The following is a 23,404-nucleotide window of genomic DNA, read 5'->3' on the forward strand; positions in this document are numbered from 1 at the left end:
GACTTCCTTATCCAGTGAACCCAAGCACATAGTGTCACAAAGTCCCTTCTCTGAGACCTAACGAACACACAGTTTGATACAAATCTCTAATTACACATTTTAAAACTTTTAAACCTGTGACCTTTCACCTCAGACTCCCTGTAGCAGCAGTTTGTTTTTCTCCTGCTTTAATGATCAAGTCGTTGTCCGATTCATCTCAATACTGATAGTTTAAATACCATCTGGGTCTCGACATGTTGGGAGGCAGTAAATCAGGCCTGTTGTGCTACAGATGTCCTATAAACACCAAAAAAGCCCACTTTTATAGAGTCAAAGGCACAGTTGCACAGATACAGTAGCAGTTTAGATATATTGTTATTTATTATTCATTTTCCAAGTTACATTCGTGGAGAAAACATAGACACACCCCATTTACTGCATTGTTTGGCACCCAGAAAATAAGGCATTGTGGAGATTAGACAATACAACAGCAACGCAACAGAACAGCAATACTCTGAAGAAAGAAACATTTAATCTGAGGTCAGTAAGAGAGGTGGCCGACATGGAAATCTGTGCGATAACGAGCGAGACATTATACCTCACATTGATTTTTTTTGTGAATAGTAAGAAATCAAAGCTAATTTTCCATCTTCTTGTTTAAATATAAAATCTTTGTGACTAAATTAGTTTCTTTCAGCTCATGACCTTTTGAAACCCATGTGTTTAATACTGCCGAGTAAGAAGTGCAACAGACATACAATTAGGCCTGTGAGTCCGACTCTAAACTTTGAAACTGTTTGTTAAATCCCCGGCAGTCTGCCAATTTGTTTCCGAATTTCCTCTGGTCGCCTCCCGAATCCAGTTAAACAAATTAACAGAAGGGCTGCATGCTGACATAAATGAAGAATGTTTAAAAAGTGGATCAATTATGATAAACAACACCGATTAAAACAAATATTGAACCATGAAATGAACAGTGAATAAAAACGACACAAATGAATAGTATAAAGGTTTATATACGTCATTCTGTATATTTTAATGACTGTGACGTGACGCCCGGCACAGTCACAGTCCCAGACAGACGAGTCGCATCGCAGCGCAGTTCGGTCTCTCAGAGCCGGTATTCTGTGTGTTTCACAAAACATGCGACTCTGAATGAGTCACGCTTGAGAAAAGCAATGAAACAAAAACGGGACTGACTCTGGTCCAAGTGTACGACTGATATTCTTCATTCTAAAATAATACAAAAATAAAATAGTTCAACCGTTGGATCCATAACAGATCTGCACATGCAGTTAAAACGCTTCTAAAGGACTGGGTCTCTTCCAGGGTTTGTTATTCCCAATGAGTCCTGGCCTTCAGTCAATAAGGCTCAAACACCAATGAATCACAGCTTGAATCGATACGCTATTGCTTTACGGTCACATGTGGGGACACAGGTGTGTGGAGGTTTTATGAAACCTGTAGTAATGATACTGGTAGCTTCCGGAGTGCGGACAACCCCAACAGACAAGTACAGTAGAAGGGAAATAATAACGAGCTCAGGAACGCAGCAGTCAGGAGTGAGACTGGGGTTGTCCTCCTCCATTTATATGACCCTACAGTAATGCCTAAAACATCTGTGTTCCCAGAAGAACTAGAGACACGACTACATGCAAGTAAAAAACAAAATACTCTGGTCAACGCGGGCTCTCTTTGGACTAGATGGTGGAATAGGACGAATGTTGTTCGCACAAAGAAAATGCTGATTAGGGCACGAATGGCAAACCGACAACTCCACATATAGACTCGGTGACACTCGTTACCCGCCCGCATGTTTAGGCTGCTGTCGGAGTCGACGACACTAACCTCAATTTTACTGGCCGCCGTTTCAATCTTAAAAATCAAGAATAAACAAACAAAACCAGGCGTCCCCCAGACACACGGAGACGCACAAGATTGCTAGACACCCTAGAAGTGTAACTAACCGTTTATGGCCTTTACATTCACAGTCTCAGTCCCTGTCCGTGTCAGCTGGAGTCCTGTTATTGTAGAGATTAGGAACCAGGATTTGCACCCCTGCTCCAAAAGTTCTGCTGTGATTAACCCTCCCTGGTCCGGGTAAAAGTGTCCGTCTGTCTGTCTGTCTGGTCCCACGAGTTCCCCGTCTCCCATCGGTAACCCGGACGGCCGGCCTGTGGAGGGTCCGGCGGTCGTCCTCATGGTCTCATGCACCGGAGTCGTGTTTCCCCAGTTTCTTGGGCTCGCGGCTGGGAACGCACCAGTCGTCCGCCTCCTGGCTCACCTGGTAGTGCCTCCAGGCGGACTTGTTGAAGACGGGCAGCCGCTCCACTGAGTCAGTAGACAGGGCCTGGGAAACAATGTAGTGAAACACTTGAGATTTACATTTTAGGGACCTCCCAGAACCTAAGTTCAAGTCATGTCTCTCCTGTCCCTGTCCCTCTGCGTGCCTCTCCCTCTCCCTCTCCCTCCCATCCCTGTTGCTCTCCGTCCCTGTCCCCCCTCTCTCCCACTCCATCCCTGTCCCTCCATCTCTCTCCGTCCCTGTCGGTCTCTCTCTCCCTCTCCGTACCAGTCTCCCTGTCCCTCTCCCTCTCCCTCTCCCTCTCCCTCTCCCTCTCTCTCTCTCCGTCCCTGTCCCCCTCCATCTCCCAAACAGTCCATTTGTAATCAAATCACGAGGCGAATTATCAGCGACTGCACGAGACCAACATCGTGACGATTGTACTGCGATGCCAACCACAGTATAGAGGTTTTTCTACTTCAGAATGTATACATAGAGAATAATTCATCCAGAAGACGGAGAGACTAAGATTCAGATTGTTTTTCTCCCTTCTTGTTCCCCTTCTGCAAGTTTAGGAAACACACACAGTATTTACTTCTCGTTGTACAGGTAATCGGACTTAGACCACAACATGGCTTTTGCAGACACTCTGGATTCCATTAGTACCTCTAACCAACCCCTCCCTTGGGCTCACAGCTGTTTCCACTTCACAGTGTTGCCAAAGAAAGAACCCCCCCCCAGGAAACTGCGTTACCTTCAGATAAATAACCGCAGATGTGCCGTATCCCTCCATGGAGTAGAGCTGCAGATCTCCCTGGAAGTACTTGGCGTAGAGACGTGAGATGGGCAGACCGTAGCCAAAGCCAGCCTGCAAAACAAACAAGCTACCGGTGACAAAGAAACACAAACACTCCAGTGAGCCAGGTGTCCGTGACTGTGTGTGGAGAAGAAACGGACTGTGTGGAATCTAGAACGTGCAGATTTTGCTGTGGGTTGACGACGTTCTGCAAAGCATATTCGTTCTCCTTCATGGGATCTCTGGGCAGTGTTGTCAAGGTTTGGGGTTTGATGTTCTGGTTTCACTGGTGTCTGCTGTTTTACGTTTTAACAGCCGCTGAACATGACATTCGGGTTTTATTCATGAATACATATACAGTCAGGTGACAAATTAAAGGAAAAACCCACATAAAGTGTATCAGTAAGGTGTTGGGCACCTCCTCTCCACTCTCCTTCCTCCAGAGCCGCTCCTTCTCATCCCTGGCCCCTAAATGGTTGAACGACCTGCCCACCGAAGTCAAAACAGCAGAGTCCTTGACCTCATTGTGGCGCTTACTCAAGACGCATCTCTTACGACAGCACTTGTATTATTAGTCCTCTATCCCTGCTATCCCCGTGCAGGATGTAGGACCTCACTTACTGTACTTGTGTAAATTGTAAATTGGAATTTGTAAAATGCATTATTTTCAATTGCTATGTTTTAGCTAAATTGAATTTGTAATGATTGATGCCTTGTACTTCACTGTATTTTTGCACTGTTTGCACTTATGTTGTAAGTTGCCCTGGATAAGGGTGTCTGCCAAGAAATAATAATAATAATAATAATAATATTATTATTATTATTATTATTATTATTAAGCCCCAGAACAGCTTCAATGCTCTTGGCACAGATTCTACGAGTCTCTGGACTCTACTGGAGGGATGAACACCATTCTTCCAAAAGATCTTCCCTCATTTGGGGTTTTGATGATGGTGGTGGAGAGCGCTGTCTAACACGTCGATCCACAATCTCCCATAGGTGTTCAATTGGGTTGAGATCTGACTGTGAAGGCCATAGCATATGATTCACATAATTTTCATACTCATCACACCATTCAGTGACCCTCGTGCCCTGTGGATGGGGGCACTGTCATCCTGGAAGAGACCCCTCCCATCAGGATAGAAATGTGTCAGCAGAAAGGTGATCACTCAGAATAATTTTGTCATGATTTGCAGTGACCGTTCCCTCTAAGGGGACAAGTGGACCCAAACCATGCCAGGAATAACAGCATAACAGAGCCTCCGGACCCCCTCACTGTAGGGGTCCAGCAGTCAGGCCTGTCCCGTTCTCTTGGTGTCCCACACATCCAGAACATGAGCCAGTTGAGCATCTTTGTGACTGAAGCTCCTGCCATTCGTGCCCCAATAATGACTCCTCTTTTCAAAGTCACTTAGATCATTTCCTCTTGCCCTCTTAGTCCAAAATCGAGGTCAGCTGGTCCTGCTCAGCATTTGTATACATGCCACAGAGCAGGATAGGATGTTAATTGCTTAACTGTATCATGTAGTACACCTGTTTGGAGGCATCTGCATTCGTTATGTTCCTCCACTCTTTTATTCAGGTTTTTCCTTGAATTTGTCACCCGTCTGTATTTATATTATTATGAAGAACCCAGCATGATGTATGTGTCACAAGTTTTACAGAACGATATCTTCTCCTGATTGACAGGCGTTTGATGTGATGTATAGATCACTCTAATGATCCCCATTAGAACAGGATGGGCCCCTACCAGTGGTGCGTTTCGAGAGTTGTCGATCACCGGACTGGGGGCTGTCGAGTACATGTAGCTGAAGAGCCGGTCGATCTTCCTCAGGGGAACGCCGCCCCCCCGGTCGGCCATCTGGGGAGAAGGAAGGAACAAACCTCACACCTGCAGGAACGGCCCTCAGATCGTTAACGTTCATCTGTCCTGATAAACGCGCGCTGTGTCCGGTGACTCTGGAGCGCCGCACTCCCCTCGCTCACAGGGAGACAGTCGAGGCGTCTCCCTGCCCTCACCTTTATGGTCAGGTCTTCGCTGCCCAGGGAGACCATCACCTTGATGGGAGGGAGGGACGGGCTGGACTCGTGCGTCTCCACGGTCGCCCTCATGGCGTTCTGCAGACGGGATGAATCATCTCAATCGACAGCAATTACTATACAAATACAGACCCCCCCCCCCCCAGCAATCCAGTACATGTTTGAGTCAGTTGTTTGCTGGAGCAAATGTAAAATGCATGTAATGATTTGGATCCTTTGCATTTACAGCGCCAGTCAGGTAGCAAAACAGAGCTCAAGTATAAATGTATGGCAAGTTATCATCTAGAGTCATCTTCAACTGCATTCCAATATATCTTCAAATCTTAAAAATATAGCTTTAAATCATTTAACTCATTTACAGATATCTGAAATACATGTAGAGATATCTCAACCATTTTGAGATATATGTATATGACTCCCTGTTCATTTCAAGATATCTGCAAATGACTTCCTGTATGTTGGCTGAGATTATCACTTCCTGTTTACTGATTTACATAGAATAGAATGAACAGGAAGTGACACTCTCAGGTTACATACAGGAAGTCAACTGCAGAAATCTTTAAATATAGAGATATCTCGAAAATGCAATTCAAGATATCTCTAAGTGATAATTTGCCTTGCCATATAAGTGCCAGTGACTGTGCTTTACACCAAGACAGTCTACACGAGCGTGGCGTCTCGATACTTGACTTTCACACGTCACTGCAGAAAAACTGTGTTCTTCATCAGCCTCAGAGCATTGCTCCTGCAGAACCCACAGCGACTGCATTATAACACACTGTACCTTGAAGAGCTCGAACAGCATGTGGTAGAGATGCGAGGGCACGTAAACTAGGTGTAGAGGCTGATCGGGGGCTTTGGCTGGAGATGGAGAGTGAGAGAGAGAGAGAGAGAGAGACACAGACACAGAGATTAGCCGCTGCTCCAGGCAAGAATTACAGGAACTATATACATTAACGTATATTAAAAACACTTGTTTATTTTAACAGCAATCTTTATTTTCTGCGAAATCTTGATTTTCTGTTCATGAAGATCCGTTCTTCCAATTTCTCTTAATTTATATGAATGTTCAATGGGATTATCTAAAGTGTGCACGTGTATAAATGTTGATTCATTTAATGTACTTTAAAAACACAATGTGAATAATGATCTAGCAGCGTTTCGGGCAGATGGCCAGACGTGTCAAAATCTCAGCACCTGGTTCAGAAGTGACCCATCGTCCAGCTGGGTAAACAGTAAACAGTTTATGTTTGAACCGACCACTGGGAACATTACAGATCCTGTGGTCTTTTTGAAAAACTGACAAATTACCATTTAATTTCAAGTTAAAAACACACTCAAATGAATTCTCTCCCGTGCCTGGATTCGAGGACATGGTGTTGGGACTCAATTTCAAGTTCATAGACTTTGTTGTTAGGGAAGAATAAGAGCTAGAAAGACATGCAAAGACAAAATAGCACAATGTTCCTCTGAAGCCACAGCCCTCATGTTTATATCAAGCAAAACATGCAGCACCTGACGTAACATCCTTACATAACAACACGTGGAGGCAATATGTTGCACAGACTGAACAACAGCACGTTTACACACTGTGACTGGACTCTGAACACTATCAGCTTCTCCCTGACCCCTACACAGCCCTGAACGAATATGATCTTGTAAGATATATTGTTATATAGCTCGTAAAACCACTTATGTATTGATCTCGAGTGCACAGAACCTGCAGGGTATTTTACAAAAAAAAAAAATGCAAACCACAAAAGTCTCCTGTAAACAAGAGCGTGCCTCATCTTGTCCTGCACTGTTTTGAGGCGTTACCTGCACTCGGGGTTCACACACTTTCTAAATTATTTAACACTCGTGTTTTATTTGTTTTTACTTGCATTTCAATAGCTCTCCGCATACACAGCCGCTGTGCGCAGAAGTTGAACCCGGGTTTGTAAAATAATGCCAGACTCTACAGATTCACATATAGGAAGAAAATATGGGCCTAGAAAATAAAAGTAAAAATCTTAACCCTTTGTTTTTATATTTTAGCTATGCTTCATTATGAGGGGAAAAAAAGTGTGATCCAGTGTAAAATTTGATCTAAAGCTTACTGAGCTGTCCATAAGTAACATTTCTGAACTGTCCCATTTAGTCTGCTGGCATATTTTTTTTATTATATTTGTTTATTTACTCCAGTTCTTAGTGTTCACTGTTGTGTTTGAGTTGCTGAGGAGGTTGTTACCTGGGTTTGGGGGATAACTTCAACAATTAAATCAACAAGATAACAACAATGTGGATCTTGGTTCTCGGAGTACAGTCACTGGAGCAGACTGAGTCATGTGACACATTCCAGGGCGCCGACTGGATATGGAATAGGACTGTTTGGACCTCGTCCGGGGGTTTTACATGCAGCGATTTCTGTGGGGTTTGGTCGCAAGCAATATGTTGCTAGTTTACTGCTTGGCATTATTGTTAAAGCTGACCCGATTTCGAGATCACGGAATAATTATCTTGTGATATGAGTACAATGTAACGCTTTTTCAAGACTTTCGTATCGGAGACGTGATTTTTCAATCTCTTCCAGACTTCCCCACTAGCGTACAAACCCTGTAACCTGTTTGAGCTGTTGAGAGAGAGCGCTCACACATTGGAAGTTAATCATCTGCGATTTTAGGGTCTGTGAAGAAAAACAAACCTGTTTTAGTACACAAATTGTATCCACATGTTATATAGGGAGTCAGGTGCTGCGTGTTTTGATTGAGAAAACATTAGGGACGTGGCTTCAGAGGAACACTGTCTTTTTTATAATTGTAGCCATTATTCTTCAACTACAAAGCCTATGAATTGAAGAGTCTGAGTCACAACACCATGTTCTCGCACCAAAACAGCCACAACAGTGTTTAGCTCAATTTGACAAGCTGCCAGTTGAATATCAATCGCAAGTGAGTCATATACTGCTAGGTCATACATATTTGGACAGTGACACAATTGTCATCATTTTGGCTCTGTATGCCACCACAATGAATTTGAAAGGAAACCTCAATATTTGCTTAAAGTGTAGACTTTCATCTTTAATTTGAGGGTAGTTACATCCAGATTGGGTGAACGGTGTAGGAATTACACCCATTTATATATGTGGTCAACCCCATTTTAGGGGTTCAAAAGTAACTGGACAAACTAACATAATCATGAATTAAATTGTGAGTTTCAATACTTGGTTGCAAATCCTTAGCAGTCAATGACTGCCTGAAGTCTGGAACCCATAGACATCACCAGATGCTGGGTTTCTTCTCTGGTGATGCTCTGCCAGGCCTGCACTGCAGCTGTCTTTAGGAGGTGAAGGAGGTGATTCGACGGCCCGAGTTCTGCCGGCCGCACGGTTGGTACGTTCTTGCTTACCGTTCATCTGTTTGATCTCCACTTCAGGAGACATGAGGTAATACTGGTCGCAGAGCATCCTGGAGCTCTCGCACGCATCTGGGGAGAGAGACACACGGCACGGAGGTGAGGCGGGACAGGCAGAGGAGCAACTCGGGTCACTCAGTCAGGGACCTGGAGCGCATCACAACAACGCCCTACTGAGTCTATAGTCAGAGGCCACTGTCCACTTCTTTATAACCTAAATAATTAACCACATAGGGTACAGATTTGTCCTTGACAGTCCAAAATCTGACCTGGTCCAGGCCAAGGGTTTGGATTCTAAAGTGGGGGGACGGGACACTGATAAAAGGTCTATAATAGAGACACATTAAAGCAATGCTGACTATGAAAACAGTGAATGGATTGCTACTAATACAGTTACCCTAAAAGTTGCATTTATCACTTCAGTTGTATTAGTCTGAGGCATTAGGATCCTCGGGATACATGTACTCTCTCTGGATCATTACCTTTCACCACCTCCACCACGTCACAGTTGGGATCGATGCTGCCTATGTGCTTGGGGTGGGCCGGGTTCGTACTTCCGTGAAATATAAGAGCTGCAGCACGGTGAGAGAAAACAGGTGTCAGTGAGCTGGTGACTTCACTGTCCGTTCTCTAATCGCTCAGGACAACTTCACTGATTGCAAAACATTATTACAACGTTAACTTTTCTCAGAACATAAAAAAATCGTATGTATGTAAAAATGGCTTCATTCTTTAACTAAAAAAAAAGTTCCAAGAAATGATTGCAGTAAGACACGTTCTATCAGCCGTATCGATCGTTGCCATCTGTCCTAATTCACAGAGACGCTGTGTAATATTATAAAGGTTGGGTGTTCTTCCCAGTACTGGTTAATCTTTACTTAATCAACACTTTCTTTTGTTTGATCCTAATAATCCCTACACTGTTACACTCCAACACAGCTGATCTAACTAATGAGTTTTAAATGGTGACAAAACTGCAGGTGTCTAACAGTCAAACATTACTCCCAGGAACTGGTCAACCTGATTCACGCGGAAGTGAAAGAAAACCCAACAGGGCTTTGTGGGCTCCAGGAAAGACCACACGTGTTCACACATCCTTATATGGAGAAGAGACAAGAGGCCGCACCTCTCTCTAAGGGTGTGGTTCTGGAATATATATATAATAAGATTCTGAGCAACCAGCTCCCAGAGGCCTACTGTCCACATCCGCTCTTTCAGATGAACAACAAGAACATTGAGACCTTCCAGACCAGGAATATGCTGTTCATCAGATATGGCAGTAGGCCCTTAGAGAAACTGAATACTACCACAGTCACGACACCCACAAAAAATGTTTCAAAGCGTATCAGGCTCCGTTCTCCGCTTACCAGAGCTGGGAGGGGTGGAGGCCTGCTGGGGAACAAAAACACCAGACGTATGAAATCGGATCCTGCTCCTGGCTTCTGCTTCTCAAACATGGTTCAGAGCCACTGCACTGGATGTGTGGGCTGCCATGGCACAGAGACAGAGCCATGCCCCAACGTCTTCCTGTCAGTCAGCCCCCTGGAACCGACCCAGAGTAGCGACGTTTCTGTCTTTCCTCAGCCGAGGAAGGAGGGAGGCTCTGGCAGCTTGTTTTCCGATACTGGGAGAGATACTGGCTGAGAGGTGGAGGAGCGCGAAGCTTCAAACGGTCAGGAAATCCCTCGGCTGGATGGCACTATCAGGAACTTGGCTAAGGAACTCCTAAGAGTGCCTGGAATGTTTGTAACGACCTGTGAATTCCTATGTGGGACACGGACGTCTCTATGTCGCCCCATTCGTTCTTATCTAACACACAACTGCAGAACCAGTCCGCTCCAGAGTCTGGAATTTGTTTATCTGACTTCTAGGGAGAATCTAAATATTTTAGGCTACATGCCAAACGTGGGTAACTCCTCGATTCAATACTAAAAACAGACTTATCTGATCCATGATGTTTAATAGAGTTCATTCTCCTCTGGACGACAGAAGGACAATTCACACGTGTATCACAGAGAACAACACCGGCTCTCGACCACGCTTACTGTGTTGATTCATGAGCATCCGGGTGGAGATGCGGCTCATGTAGAACCGGTCAAGGAAGTACTGGACGTTCTGATTGGTCACCGGGTCGACGCCAAAGGCCTCCTTATACTCGACCACCCCCTGAGCCATGGTGGGCACCACATTGTTGTGCCGGTTCCTGATGTTGATCAGTGCTTCTGTGAAACTGAACAGACAACGGGTCACTTTATTCCAACTGTTTCTCAAATATTAAAATCGAGAAACTGCTCTAATATATGTGGCGAATTTTAAGTTGTTACAGTTGCAACTACACGAGAAGACATATTGCTCGTGTCAAATTGGGTTCATGAATATTCTTCCCCAGCTGGCTGGTGTCTAAACACGGTGTATAAATCTACCGTTTTCCTATACTTTGCTCCTCAGTACATTAAACTAATATTTACAGGTTTCTTTCAGTATTTGCAACAGCTCAGAACTTCTGTTTTAACAACAACAACAAAAAAAGGACAAGCATAATGGCGACTGCTAGTTGCGTCTTGTAATGCATGTTGAAAAGCACAGCTCGAGTGGGACACACATTTGCCCTTGATGAGACGAGTATCTTCTGCGTAACTTACCCTGATAAAACCTGTCTGTTATCGGGGTCCTTATCTAGGAATTCCACTATTTCCATGAGACTCTGGGCGTACCTGTTCCAAAGACAGATTTATTGGTTTATTTTCCTTGTTTTTTTGAAGACAGACCTAAGAACAGAGGAGACTACGTGGGGACTTGATCCAAGTCTTCAGAATCACGAAAGGCATCAACCACATTAAACCAGAGGAGCTTTTCCAGATCAGCAGGGACACACGCACCCGGAGACACAAATGGAAATTGGGCTTCAAGGCATTCAAGACAGAAACCAGGAGACACTTCTTCACACAGAGAGGCGTCACAATCTGAACAAACTCCCCAGCGATTTGGCTGAAGAGACAATTTGGGAACATTTAAAAATAGACTGGATAGGATCCTTGGATCACTTAGTTATTAATGGCCTCCTCTCGATTGGACACTTTCTTATGTTCTTATTTATAGCTATAACCTATAACCAATGGCCATGATTGAATATACACATCTATCTTCTAAGAGATGTAGGCAATACTATAACTGTTGCATTAATATACAAATGTAAGTGTGCTGATCTGAAGTCTGTTTTGTACTTATTTTTTGAAACTAGGACATTTCAGATATCAAAATATGGTTGAATATAAAAAAACAACTGCAAAAAACAAGACAGGACCTTGCTGTGGCCCCTGAACCTTTAACCTGTGATGGGGTTCAGCAACTGCAATCCATCCATCATGGTCATTGGACCCCAATCTGTCTGGGCCACACGCCTCACCCTAGACCTCTAGTTTCCGTTTTATTATTGCAAAACAAATTAGTGATAAGACTTCGGCAAGAGCTCCTAAACATGAAGGCCAGGCGCTCCTTGAATTAGACACGAGAGATCCGAGAGAGACCTCAGCGTTCTCGAATAGGTGGCGTTTCTGTACAAGCAGGAGCCAATGTGTCAATAAAAATCAGGCTTCGACCACTTTCCCCCTGACACTGATAACTAAAATCATGAGCTATTCACAGAACGTGCCATCTGTAATTACTGGGCACTCAGTGGTTTAATTAACTGAGACAGAGCTCCATAAGCTGGGAGACAACCTATCTTTATGCATAACTAGCGTTCTGTTTCACTCGCTTAACGTCGTTGCATAGGATGGAAACAATAAGATTTCTTAATGGATGTCCTTTAGAAAAAAGAAAGACTCAGATATGAAGTACAAGATCTTAAAGTGGACGTCAGTGGTGCAGTATGTATTGTAATTCATGAACATTTGAAGTTGCATAACCACAGCAATAAAGCACAACAAGGAGTTCAGATTAGGGACAGTACACAGACCCTAACAACCTTGTAAATGATTACAGGCCCCTGTAGCTGCCTTGGTGGACGGATTCACCCTGTAAATATATGACAGTCTGCATAGCTTCAAGACACTTCCATAAACAGAGTACGAAAGCACTGTCTCTGTGAGGCACGAGAGCTCTTTTTAAACATGTCGTTTACTTTCAGGAATGCGTTATGTTGCAGAGGGAACGTGCTGCTGCGGCGGAGGGTGAAGGAAAACGCAACACACTTCTTTTTGGTTTACACAAAGATCCCGATGGTGTATCTGTGTGCTGCAAGGCTGCTGACTGGACAAATACAGTGCTATGCCCAGCATAACCATGGACACGTCCTCAGTCATATGACAGCGCTTATCGCATCAGCTGAGTCGGACGGGGAAGCCAGGGGACCCGGAAGTCACCTCAGCCGGACACACTGGAGTCCCTGGGCTGGATGGCTGCCACGGCCCGGCTCTGCGAGTTACAGCTGAGCCAGCAGCTTTACAGAGCACTGACTTGAGAAGTTTACTAGAGCGCCTCACCCTTCTGAAGGGTCACCCTAGTTTACCTTGGTAAAATGCAGGCAGCCAAGTGAAATCATGTCAAAGCATGGAGAGGCATATCAGATAAAGCAAAGCACATATATATGGTAAAAGCGTGCAAATGCCAAATTACTGTGAATATTTACTATGGTTACCTGTCGCAGGGGTCAACCCCAGTCCAGGAGGCTCGGAGGGGCGATCACTCAGACTCTCCGGAGAAGAAACGGGGGTGACCTTGGTATGCAAGCGCTCGGGAACGGATTCGAAAGGAGAATCCTGAATGAGTGTGGAAAACCTGGCGTCTCACTGTCAGGCCTGGCTGTGTGTGTGTGTGACTCTCATGCAGAAATGTCAGACTCCTCGATCAGCCGAGCAAATATAGACCAAAGGTCACACGGGGCTCTGTGGCTCGTGCACCACACTGCTTACACACAAACAAGACAGACACCAAACATACATAGCAAACTACCATTCATTTTAATGTACATAGCGTACTACAGTAGAGTGTCGTCCAGGACAGGCTTTGAGGACAGTCCAGTCCGTTTACTTTTTCACCAGCCCTGTCCTGAAGAAGGAAACTTATTTTGCTCTTCTCAATCTGGGCACTACAGCTATTTCAATCAAATCCAATAACCAGTCTTTCAGGGAAAGCCGGGACTTGGCTCTTACCAGCTCTGTAGCAGCTGCAGAGACGGGGTGCTCAAGAGCTTGTCAGGAAGAAAGTCGATCTCCTTCATGATATTGGCCAGCCTGACAGGAAGCTCCTGTCTCAGAAACACAAACGAGGTCTTCTCGCAGGCGTTGGAGGATCCTAATTAGGGCAACGGGGGGCAATTAAAGACAACTGTAAACAAGGCAGCAATTATTAAACACACTCCGAATGTTTCGAAACAAAGAAACAACAACTAGAACAACATCGGCAGAAACAATGTCTCCCATATGTGTATCGTCAACAGCTGTGTGTCAGATTGGACTTTCTAGAAAGACGACACTATGTAACGGTGTCATAGTGGCGTAGTTGTCATACTAACACCAGTCGGGAATATGAATAATCCTGAAGGATCCCATACAAAAACGGTTTCAAGCCACCCCAATAAAACGACATGTATGCATGGTCTTCTATAAAGCAACTGCTTATAAAATAATAATTAAAGTTGATCCACAGGAGATTTCAAATAGACAGGATCGCTGGGTCTGATTCTGTGACCTTGAGTGGGCAGTTCTGTCCAGTCCGCGTCGCTGCCTCACTTCAGTGCAACAGCACACAAACACACCTCTATTATTCATAGTGGCTGCCGAGTATCACTGTCGCTTGTGCGCCGCACCAATTAGCAACACACATTAATTAGCCATGCATTCATTAATTGCTATGCAGCGGAGGAGCAGGGGGTCCCATGCATCCGAGAGGCAGCCAGATAAAACGCCTTACCGAAGTCCAGGAACTGCTTCATCGACAGCGGCGACGGGGAGTAGCGGGAGAAGCGCTCGACCTGCCCGGGGACGCTCTTCAGCAGGATCTGGGCGAACTTCATGCTGGAGCCGCGGACTGAAGCACCAGCACACGGGCGTCCTCTGTGCGCCGCCCTGCCCCCTGGACCGGCCCGGCAAAGCCCGCAGAGAGAGGAGTCCTGGTCCTGGTCCTGGTCGATCAAATGCGCATTGCCGCTGTATCTGCGAGGGGTCGGCGTTGGGATCGGTCTTCTGGGGAACGTCCTGCCGCCGGTCCGGTCGCAGCACCTCCGGGCGAGTCGTTTGGCAGCGTCGGCCCCCGGGGCGTGAGGACGTCCGAAGGGCTTGTTGTTGTCGTCGAGCAGGAGGTGATTGACACTCGCCGGAGCCAATTGCCGCACAGAGCAGACTGGAGTAGGACGGGGAGGGCGGGGCTTATTCAGAAACATGTGTCGATGGCTCCGGGTCTCGTCTCGTCTGTGCACATGTGTTTGTTAACACGGTTTAACTAATCGCATCCTTTCTGTACACCTCGATGCGCTCCTTACCTCTTTATCTCTATCTCTCCCAAGAAGAACTGGCACATGATGCTTAGAAAGTTAGAGCTCTTGCCCAATCCCTTATGAAAGTCACTAGAACATGTGGTTTGTATTTGGCAGTTTTCCCATGCTTATACCTGGTGGTGTAGAGGTAAAATAATGGGTCTATATGGGCCATACATGATGCTTTGTGTTTAGGTCATGGTGTGGGGAGGGCGTAATTGTGTGGTTAGGTCAAAATCTAAAATTTAAGTGTAACAGGGTTAGTTAAGATTGTATTCTTTGTGCGCTAGTACTTTTAATATGTTATGCTCTTCTCTGTATTTATTGATTGTCATTGGAAACCTCTTTTAAGCCGCTTTAAAATATTGTTTTTAAATAAAGGCAATACAGGGATTAAATCTTGCATTTCTGCACACTTACCTTCCCCAGGTTCTTTTTACGAGTTATTACAGAAGTGAATTTAGGGGACCCTGACCCCTTAAGCATATCAACAGGGTGGTGCAGTCTGACAGTGCCCTCGCCATGTTATTATACAAGGGTGTTAGAGGCATCAGTGAAAGCACACAATACAATACTGTCAATGTCAACACTTCACTTCTGATTGTGTGATTTCTCCAGCTCTGAAAATCATGTCGCTGCTGATAACATAGTAGAATAACCTGAACATGCACAAACCCTACACAATCATGCCTCTCAATACAAGTCACAAGATAAACATACTAGTAAAATGTTTATTCATGTTACATATGGTCTACACACAGGCCTACAGAACCAGTAGAACACATGTTTGTAAAATACCAACCAAACAAGGGTTTGTGTTTTTCATTTTGTGTTTTTCACCTCAGGGCCACCATACTTTCCCCCAATCTCTGCTCCCACTCTTTTCCCAAGTGGGGCCCCTGGGCCTACTACAATTCAACACAAGATATAGAAGTTATGTATACTTCCCCCAGATAAGTCTTAAAATAAAATTGTGTGGTTTGTCAGTTAAGCTTCCTGATTTGGTTATATTTTAAGTAAATGTGTCTGCAGCAGTTTCATTATTATAATTGTTGCAACGTGCCTTGTTTATCACGGGCTGATTTCCATGGTCCCTTGGGGCACCTGTAGTATTGGGACATTTATTGTGACCGTATTTACAACAATGTTATGTGTAGATGTTTGAGATGGACATTTCTGAAAATATTTTTAAAGATTGTTTCATAAAATTGTATTCCTAAATTCATAACTAGCTGATATGGGGCAATTTTAATTTATTTTATAGGTTGCGGTTAGCCGACATTCACACAATTTGCGCAATCAGACTATAGAGTTGTTGGTTTTAGCCTTGTGTGTTAATATTACTAATACTGCTACTACTACTAATAGTACCACTACTACTAATAGTCCTGCAAAAGAACAAGACTAATCATGTAATGTTATATGATGTCATGTTTTAAATTATGCTGCCCCCTAGCCACGGAATTCAGGACGCAGCCAGTCAACAATAATTTCTTCTTCTTTTTTAATGTAAGTTATGACAATCGTTCTACATGTTTAGACCATATGATTTTAAAATATGTATTTCCCCCAAAACAAAACATTTTGGTGAGATGCTTTAATGTAACAACATATACCATTGTGGTAGGCTGGATTGTTGTATTTTGCGTGATTATTTTTCATAATAATAAGTAATTATCATAATAATGATAATAATCATCTCTGTTGTAGCGGAGGTGTTTGTGCTAACAATTGAGTCGGTGCTGTGAGGATGAGTGACAGGTTTGTTTCCAGCGGGGGCGGGATTTCCTGCGCATCCTAATGTTGGAAGAAAGGGAGGAAATGCGGAGCATCAGTTGGGTACCGTGACAAGTGCAATACAGATCCAGGTCGCCTAGGTAAAATACAAGCACTGTTTTGGGGTTGTTGTTTATTCCCTGTGGCTGCAGTGACGGCCAGGCGGTGATAGGTGTGACCCGTTTCCATTGCAGATACCCGGGAGGGAGTGTCGGTCCAGGGCGGTGAGACAGCAGATTTCTGACAGCGCATCCAGGGGGGCAACAGCAGACAAGGTACCGCGACATGCATACTGAATGTGCATGACGACTGCTTAATATGAACGCTTTGTGATGTCACTGATATTCTTTGACATATTGCACAATTCATCTGACTTTATTTTCTTATGATTTTGATACATATGTATATTTAAAAAAATATATTATGAAATATATATGATATAAATATACACACGCATATATATATATATATACACACACACGTATACACATACTACATACATCTGTGTGTCTATATATGACACGCTCTGCGTGTTGCTGAGATGTCAGGGACGGATTATATTTTCCCTGTTTATAACTCAGGCTTAATTGTAACAGATAAAACCAATTCCATTTTCCTTTTGAGACCAAGAATAGAAAAGGAAAATAAACAAATCACAATAAAGGTCCTGTTTTCTATTCTTGTAGTGCATATGTAAATGTGTAGGTCATGTTTTGATGTCTATATATATGTGTGTGTGTGTGTGTGTGTGTGTGTGTGTATCTATATGCCTCTATAAAGATTTCCCATGAGTAATTAGCCGACCTAGTTAGGAATGAATGCCTCTTTGTTAGGATTAGATGAGGCACTGGCAGGATGTGAGCGGGTTAATCCTGTGTGTTATAGCAGCATGTTTTGCACAGGCATCAGTGTACTTTCACATCCTGCGGGACAGATGAGTAGTCCGGTCCGGTCTGGTCTGGTCCGGTCCAGTCCCGGAGCAGGGGACAGTGTGCTGTGTGTCCCAGTCAGGCAATGTGACTGATGCCTTGACTCCCTGTGCAGTTTTGGGCTGTGGCTGGTTGTGCTGTCATTCGACCAGGGACTGACAGCACAGATGTGTTAAAGTCACAGGTCATCACAAGTTATGGCTGTCGAGTGGCCCAAATGGTGCGCCCATCACCGGACAGGAGCCCCAGTGGGCCGGCGGGGGCTGTGTTTGGCCGATTTTTGCAGCCATGCCCCAGGAAACTGTTTTCAGGGATGCGCTGCTCCTCTCCATCCCTCTAGCAGGCCTCGGTGTGCGCGGTGCTGCTTTACGTAACGCAGAGGTTGTCAATGTGACACTTGACTCACTGTGCCAGTGGGGTGTATAGTTTCAAGGGGGGAAAGCGTAGCCACCTATATACTTATTGATAGAGTCTGTTAAAACATATGTATGTCAAAAAGCTTACTTTGTAAGGGAGAGTCTTGACTGTTGGACACCAGGCTCTGTTATTACTCGAACCTTATTTACTCTGTGCTCTGTCACATGTGAAAATCTAATTCCTATCGTATTATTAATACTTACATTGAGCTGAGATCATGATCAGAACTGATTCACTTTAAAATACAGAATCAAAAATGCATTAATTAAAATGGAATAAAAAAAGATTTTGCTCATGAAGATCGTACATCAAAGGTGGTCAGACTCTGTTCCTGGAGAGACGCCGTCCTGCAGGTTTCACTGGGCTCATGAAATCAGCAGTCACTGCATGCTTTGAACACATGGTCAATTTGACTGACTAAGCCCAATAATTAATTTATTAAGTAGTTAATGATTTGGATAAAACCAAAAACAGAGGTCACTGTGGCTCTCCTGGACCTGAGCTGCTCAGCAGATTTGTGTAAATGTGCAGTACTATAGTATTGGTAAGAGATCATGTTTGTAAATTTCTTCACAGCCTGGGATATTGGCTGCCATACAGACATGGGTTAGAGTCAAGACTGAAAAGTAAAAGGCAGGACATTTTAAAATGCCAATATATGCTTTGTTTAAAGGCAGATTGTGTTTTCTGGGTTGTGGCATCAGTGAATATGTGTTTGATTCTACTGTAGTCTTTCGTTCAGTTTTTTGGTGTGATAATTTCTGTTTAATTTAAAAGCCAAACCATGCATTTCTTTGCTGCTTTAGTGCATAAGTAATCAGGGAATGCAACACAAACATCAGGGCTGATGTAATCTGAGACAGGTATAAATGAAGCTGAACTGACGTGATCTTTCACGTTTGCTTTTAATGTATGCCACACCCTTGAAACTTACCTTGACCTTAGGGTATCAGACTTATGGCATTTTGCCACAATATCAGACCCTTGTAATGTTCCAGCAATAATGTCAGTTTTCCATACCGTTTCAAACCTGCAGATCAGACCAAACAATGCCAAAACAATGAGCAGAGGTGTACATCATCCTGCAAATTGGGTTTCTGTCATGTTTATGTCATGTTACATCCACTAATAACTGTACAGAATATCGGTCTGATTTGTATTAGCAGTTAAATATGATCCCGATAAGCAGCTGTTTATTCTTCAGCAGCAGCCATGTTTGATTTCCTGTTTTATATGTATTCATATTCCACATCTGTGTGATTAGTTCCCAGCCTTTTGATTTGATCCCATTTTATGGACTGTTTTCCACTGTGTGCTCATGGGGGCGACTCTGGCACTCAGATCTGTCATATTGGCTTTAAGCGTATCATTGCTGTTTAATCCTTGCTGAGGTATTTGGATCCGTGACAATCCTGATAAGACTCTTTGGCAGAGAAACTGCAACATAGATGTCAAACCATTTAAATGCCTCCCCACCGAGATGATAGATCCTGGATGAAGCCACCGCATTTACCACATTATAGCTATTGGTAGATTCATGGATTTGAAAAAGTTCAGAGAAGAGTCTTCAGAAGAAATGGGCCCTGAATGGCCCATCTGGAGGATTGTGTGTGTTGTGGTACCAATTCTATCTACTTTTGTGTTGATCACATTGGAGGCAGACAGACATAATCGCCCCCCATGATTGATGAGTTTTCTCCTCCACCAAAGAAGGAAGCAAAGACTGGAAGTGTACTAAATCAACCTTGCCAGTTCGTAGTTTTGTAAAGGTTAATCTGAGAACATTCATTAAAAATACTCCCGATCAAAGGTCAAATAAAGCCACACTCTGTAAAAGTTACATTTTGCTTACTGTAGACACCATTAACCAACAAGGCAGCAAAGAGAGAAAAAAACCTGGTGTAAACTTTGCTTTCAAGACGTCCTGTTTAAGACATTTCTTGAACACACTGAAAATGTTTAATCTTAATTAATACAAAGCGACAATAAAATGTGTGGACACTAATACAACAACAAACCACTTCTCAGACAGCAATTTTAGGTTGGGCCACTTGCCAACCATAAACCAATGTTGGGCCAACTTAGTTTGCTACCTGGGCCGTGTAGGAATTGGTCAGACGCCTGCTATAGAGAGTTTGAAATCGGACGCATTAAAAATGTGAAAACAGAAAGGCAGGGCTCTGCCTCGTAAGAGATATTTTACTGAAGATGCACAAGCTCAATAGTACTTATATTTGCTTTACCTCTAGTTACATGAAGTGCAATACAAATAATGAATTATCTGTGAGTTTTGGTCATTTTGAATTTGGTTGTGCTCAGAAAACAATTCAGTTTAATAAGTGAATTGTAACTGTACCTTAATTTGTAGGGAGAAAACAACATGACTTGATTATAGAACAAAGAATTGCATGTGGTTTAAAGGTACGTCTAATGCTGAAATAAAATACCATCATGTGTTTTGGACAGGATGGAGATTTAACTAATTTTTGCATTTGATTTACACAGTACAGAAGGAATGAGTAGGTTACTGAAAAGTGTTGGTCAAACACCGTGTGAATAACAAAAACAGGGCGGCATTGCGCACACGTGTTGGAGAACTGCAGCGATTTGTGGGAAGACTATAGGTGGCTGTGAATAAATGTGTGATTTAAGTAGAGCTGCAGTCTTATGTTCATTCAAAATCACATTTCAAAGCAAAAATGATGTAATTATGTTTAAGTGAAGTCTGGATCTGAATAGTGTCTGGAGGACTGGACAGAGTGGCGATGCTCTTCAAATGTAGTTCTCGAGGCCAGGGCATTGTTGTGTTCTCATTCCACCCATATTCTTAATTGGTTAATTGATGAGCTAATTAATCACTAAACGTGTTTGGTCCTGCAACGCTGCATTTTGATCGATCGATTTTGATCGACCGTGGCTTCCTCTGTGGCAGAACAGCTCACGATGTCGGACAAAAGCGACCTGAAAGCCGAGCTGGAGCGCAAGAAGCAGCGGCTCGCCCAGATACGAGAGGAGAAGAAGAGAAAGGAGGAAGAGAGGAAGAAGAAAGAGGTGAGTTGCTTCAGAACGATGGTCACAGCAGGGTTTATTACAGTAGCACAGGATCTCAATGGCATTGTTTTCTTTATAAAACCAACTCCTGCTGAAGTTTTTTTTTAATGTGTGAAAGCAGATTGAGAAGTAAGTTAGCATCCTTGCACAACAAACACAGATATACAAATACATGCAAATTGATGCTGAAGATAGTGTTGGTTCAGATTAATCACGGTTTAGATTCCAGGCCACCCCTTCAGATCGCTCTCTCTGTGTGTTCGTGTCCCGCTGGTGTGTTCACGGTCAGCTTGTCAGCAGGTTTCACAGCCCCGGTGTCCCGTCTGTTGTCCCTCTCTCTCCACATGTCAGTCGGAGACGCAGCAGAAGACAGAGCAGGTGCCGGAGGACTCGGACCTGGACCGCAAGCGCCGGGAGACGGAGGCGCTGCTGCAGAGTATTGGCATTTCTCCAGAGCCCCCTTTAGGTACAGAGAACCACCTCAGCTCCCTTCCTTTAGTCCGACCCCTTTTTGGCTAAACACCAAAATAGATCAAGTCCAATAGATTACAATTACAGAAGTGTGGCACGTTGGAGTCTTGTGATTTAAATAGTGAGGAAGGAGTTCAATTTAAAGAGATCACAGAGGGTTTGCAGAACGAAGTGAGACAAAATATGAAATGGCAGCTAGTAAAATGTGGAAAATAAAACCCAACATTTTAGTTTATATTATGCCAAAAGAGCAGTAAAAAAACTATTTATTAAAGATGTTTAGATTAAAACAACAACACAGAAATAGGCATTGTCAGCTTGTAAAGATCCTCATCTCTGAGATAATGTTTACATCTATCATCACTAATTCATTCTCCAATCTGAATTAATTTGCTTCTGTTTGTTGACATTCCTTTAAACAATGAAGGAGGGATGTGTTTCTATGCATGCCTTTTTTGTTAAACATGATCCATTGCTCATGTACGACCCCAAATCGTTTTGTTTCCCTCCCCATTTTATTGTTAACAGCTTTATTCCGTTGATTCCATCATGCTTTTGACAGACTAACAAGCTTGTCGAACACTGTAATGTTTAATTCATACAATACTGCTTTTGCCTGTCCTAAATTAAAACAAGTGGGACACAATATCGGCTACTCCACATCTGTGAGTGTTTTAAAAACAGTTGCACTCGATCCGAACAGTTATTTTGGGTCGTGCACATTAATCCCTGTGAACCACTTTAGTAAGACATTATAACACAACGTGACAGTTTGTTTGCCTGCAATAACTACACTTGCGCAGTTAAACGCAAAACAAGCGTGTTCCTGTTGCTGTCATAACACCCTGGATGTGTCCACTGCACTCAATCAGATGAGGTCAGGACCAGCGCGAACGTCGAATCCCCGAAGATTTCAGAAACGTTAGTGGAGACGAGGACTCGGGCACATGTGCGATGACGTTCTCGGACATTCGTGCTTTGCTCTCAGTTAGTTTCAACCCATTACAATAAGCACTTGCTTGAGAATATGGAAAATGCCTGTGGGATTAAGCTAAACGTTTTTTTTAGCTTTTCCTTTCGCTGATAACTCCATACAGTGTCATTCTCATGCCGCCAATTACTCCCATCTGACATTTCACTGGCTGTTTGACGTGTTTCATCATAAACCCACATAAACTGCACACATCTCAAGAAGCTCCTGTAGGGAGCTTAATCACTGTAATTGGGTAGAAGTGCTTTGGAATATCAGTTTTGTTTAAGATCCATTGACACAGATAACCTAGACAGTAAGAGAGATCGGGGTAGACGATTTGAGTAATAAAAAAAATTGGTAAGGCTTTAGATTAATGACCCGTTTCGTATGAAATAAATATTCGATTGATAATCTATGAACATTCAACTGCTTCATAATTTAAGTTCAATAGAATGCTAATGCGATTTTGAAATTTGTGTTTTTGCTATAGAGAGAGATTACATTAACATTCTATTGGTATTTATTGAGCAATCAGTTGAATGTTAATAGATTATCAATCGAATATCTATTTCATATTAAACTGGGCCACACAATCTAAAGCGCTACCAGAAAATGTATAAGAAAAGTACAGTCATTGACACTGTAATTATATGACAGATCTGCTCAGTTTTACAGATAACACAAGGTAATCCAATGGGCTAGCACAACGATTGACAAAAATGTTTAACTGTTTACCGTCGGTAGTACTCTGAAATGCACAATATTTTAAATAAATCAATTACAAGTATTAAAACAATCCATTTGATGTGCATGTACGGCT

At 43.4% G+C, this 23,404-nt stretch overlaps 2 protein-coding genes across 9 annotated transcripts in view; one reads left to right on the plus strand and one right to left on the minus strand.

Annotated features, from left to right (window-relative positions):
- Positions 1 to 341: 341 nt before the first annotated feature.
- Positions 342 to 14,799, minus strand: pdk4 (pyruvate dehydrogenase kinase, isozyme 4). Its single transcript, XM_066715496.1, has 11 exons — positions 14,406 to 14,799; positions 13,646 to 13,787; positions 11,135 to 11,206; positions 10,538 to 10,722; positions 8,975 to 9,064; positions 8,487 to 8,564; positions 5,884 to 5,960; positions 5,079 to 5,177; positions 4,810 to 4,920; positions 3,018 to 3,131; positions 342 to 2,329 (listed from the first exon to the last, which is right to left on the minus strand). Exons 1-11 carry the CDS (start codon positions 14,506 to 14,508, stop codon positions 2,186 to 2,188), a joined length of 1,215 nt encoding a protein of 404 aa, XP_066571593.1. The 5' UTR covers positions 14,509 to 14,799; the 3' UTR covers positions 342 to 2,185.
- A 1,958-nt stretch (positions 14,800 to 16,757) lies between these two features.
- The window catches only part of dync1i1a (dynein cytoplasmic 1 intermediate chain 1a), a 52,248-nt gene continuing 45,601 nt past the window's right edge, over positions 16,758 to 23,404 (plus strand). For 7 of the 8 annotated variants that reach the window (XM_066715499.1, XM_066715501.1, XM_066715504.1 and 4 more), the window contains exons 1-4: positions 16,758 to 16,844; positions 16,938 to 17,018; positions 21,022 to 21,140; positions 21,492 to 21,606. In XM_066715499.1, the coding sequence (XP_066571596.1) occupies positions 21,033 to 21,140; positions 21,492 to 21,606 (223 nt within the window). In that variant the 5' untranslated portion in view covers positions 16,758 to 16,844; positions 16,938 to 17,018; positions 21,022 to 21,032. The remainder of the gene's footprint in view (positions 16,845 to 16,937; positions 17,019 to 21,021; positions 21,141 to 21,491; positions 21,607 to 23,404) is intronic. The other variant, XM_066715500.1, reaches the window with a different exon arrangement.

This window comes from Amia ocellicauda, chromosome 10, assembly GCF_036373705.1.
Source record: "Amia ocellicauda isolate fAmiCal2 chromosome 10, fAmiCal2.hap1, whole genome shotgun sequence".
Lineage (NCBI taxonomy): Eukaryota > Metazoa > Chordata > Actinopteri > Amiiformes > Amiidae > Amia > Amia ocellicauda.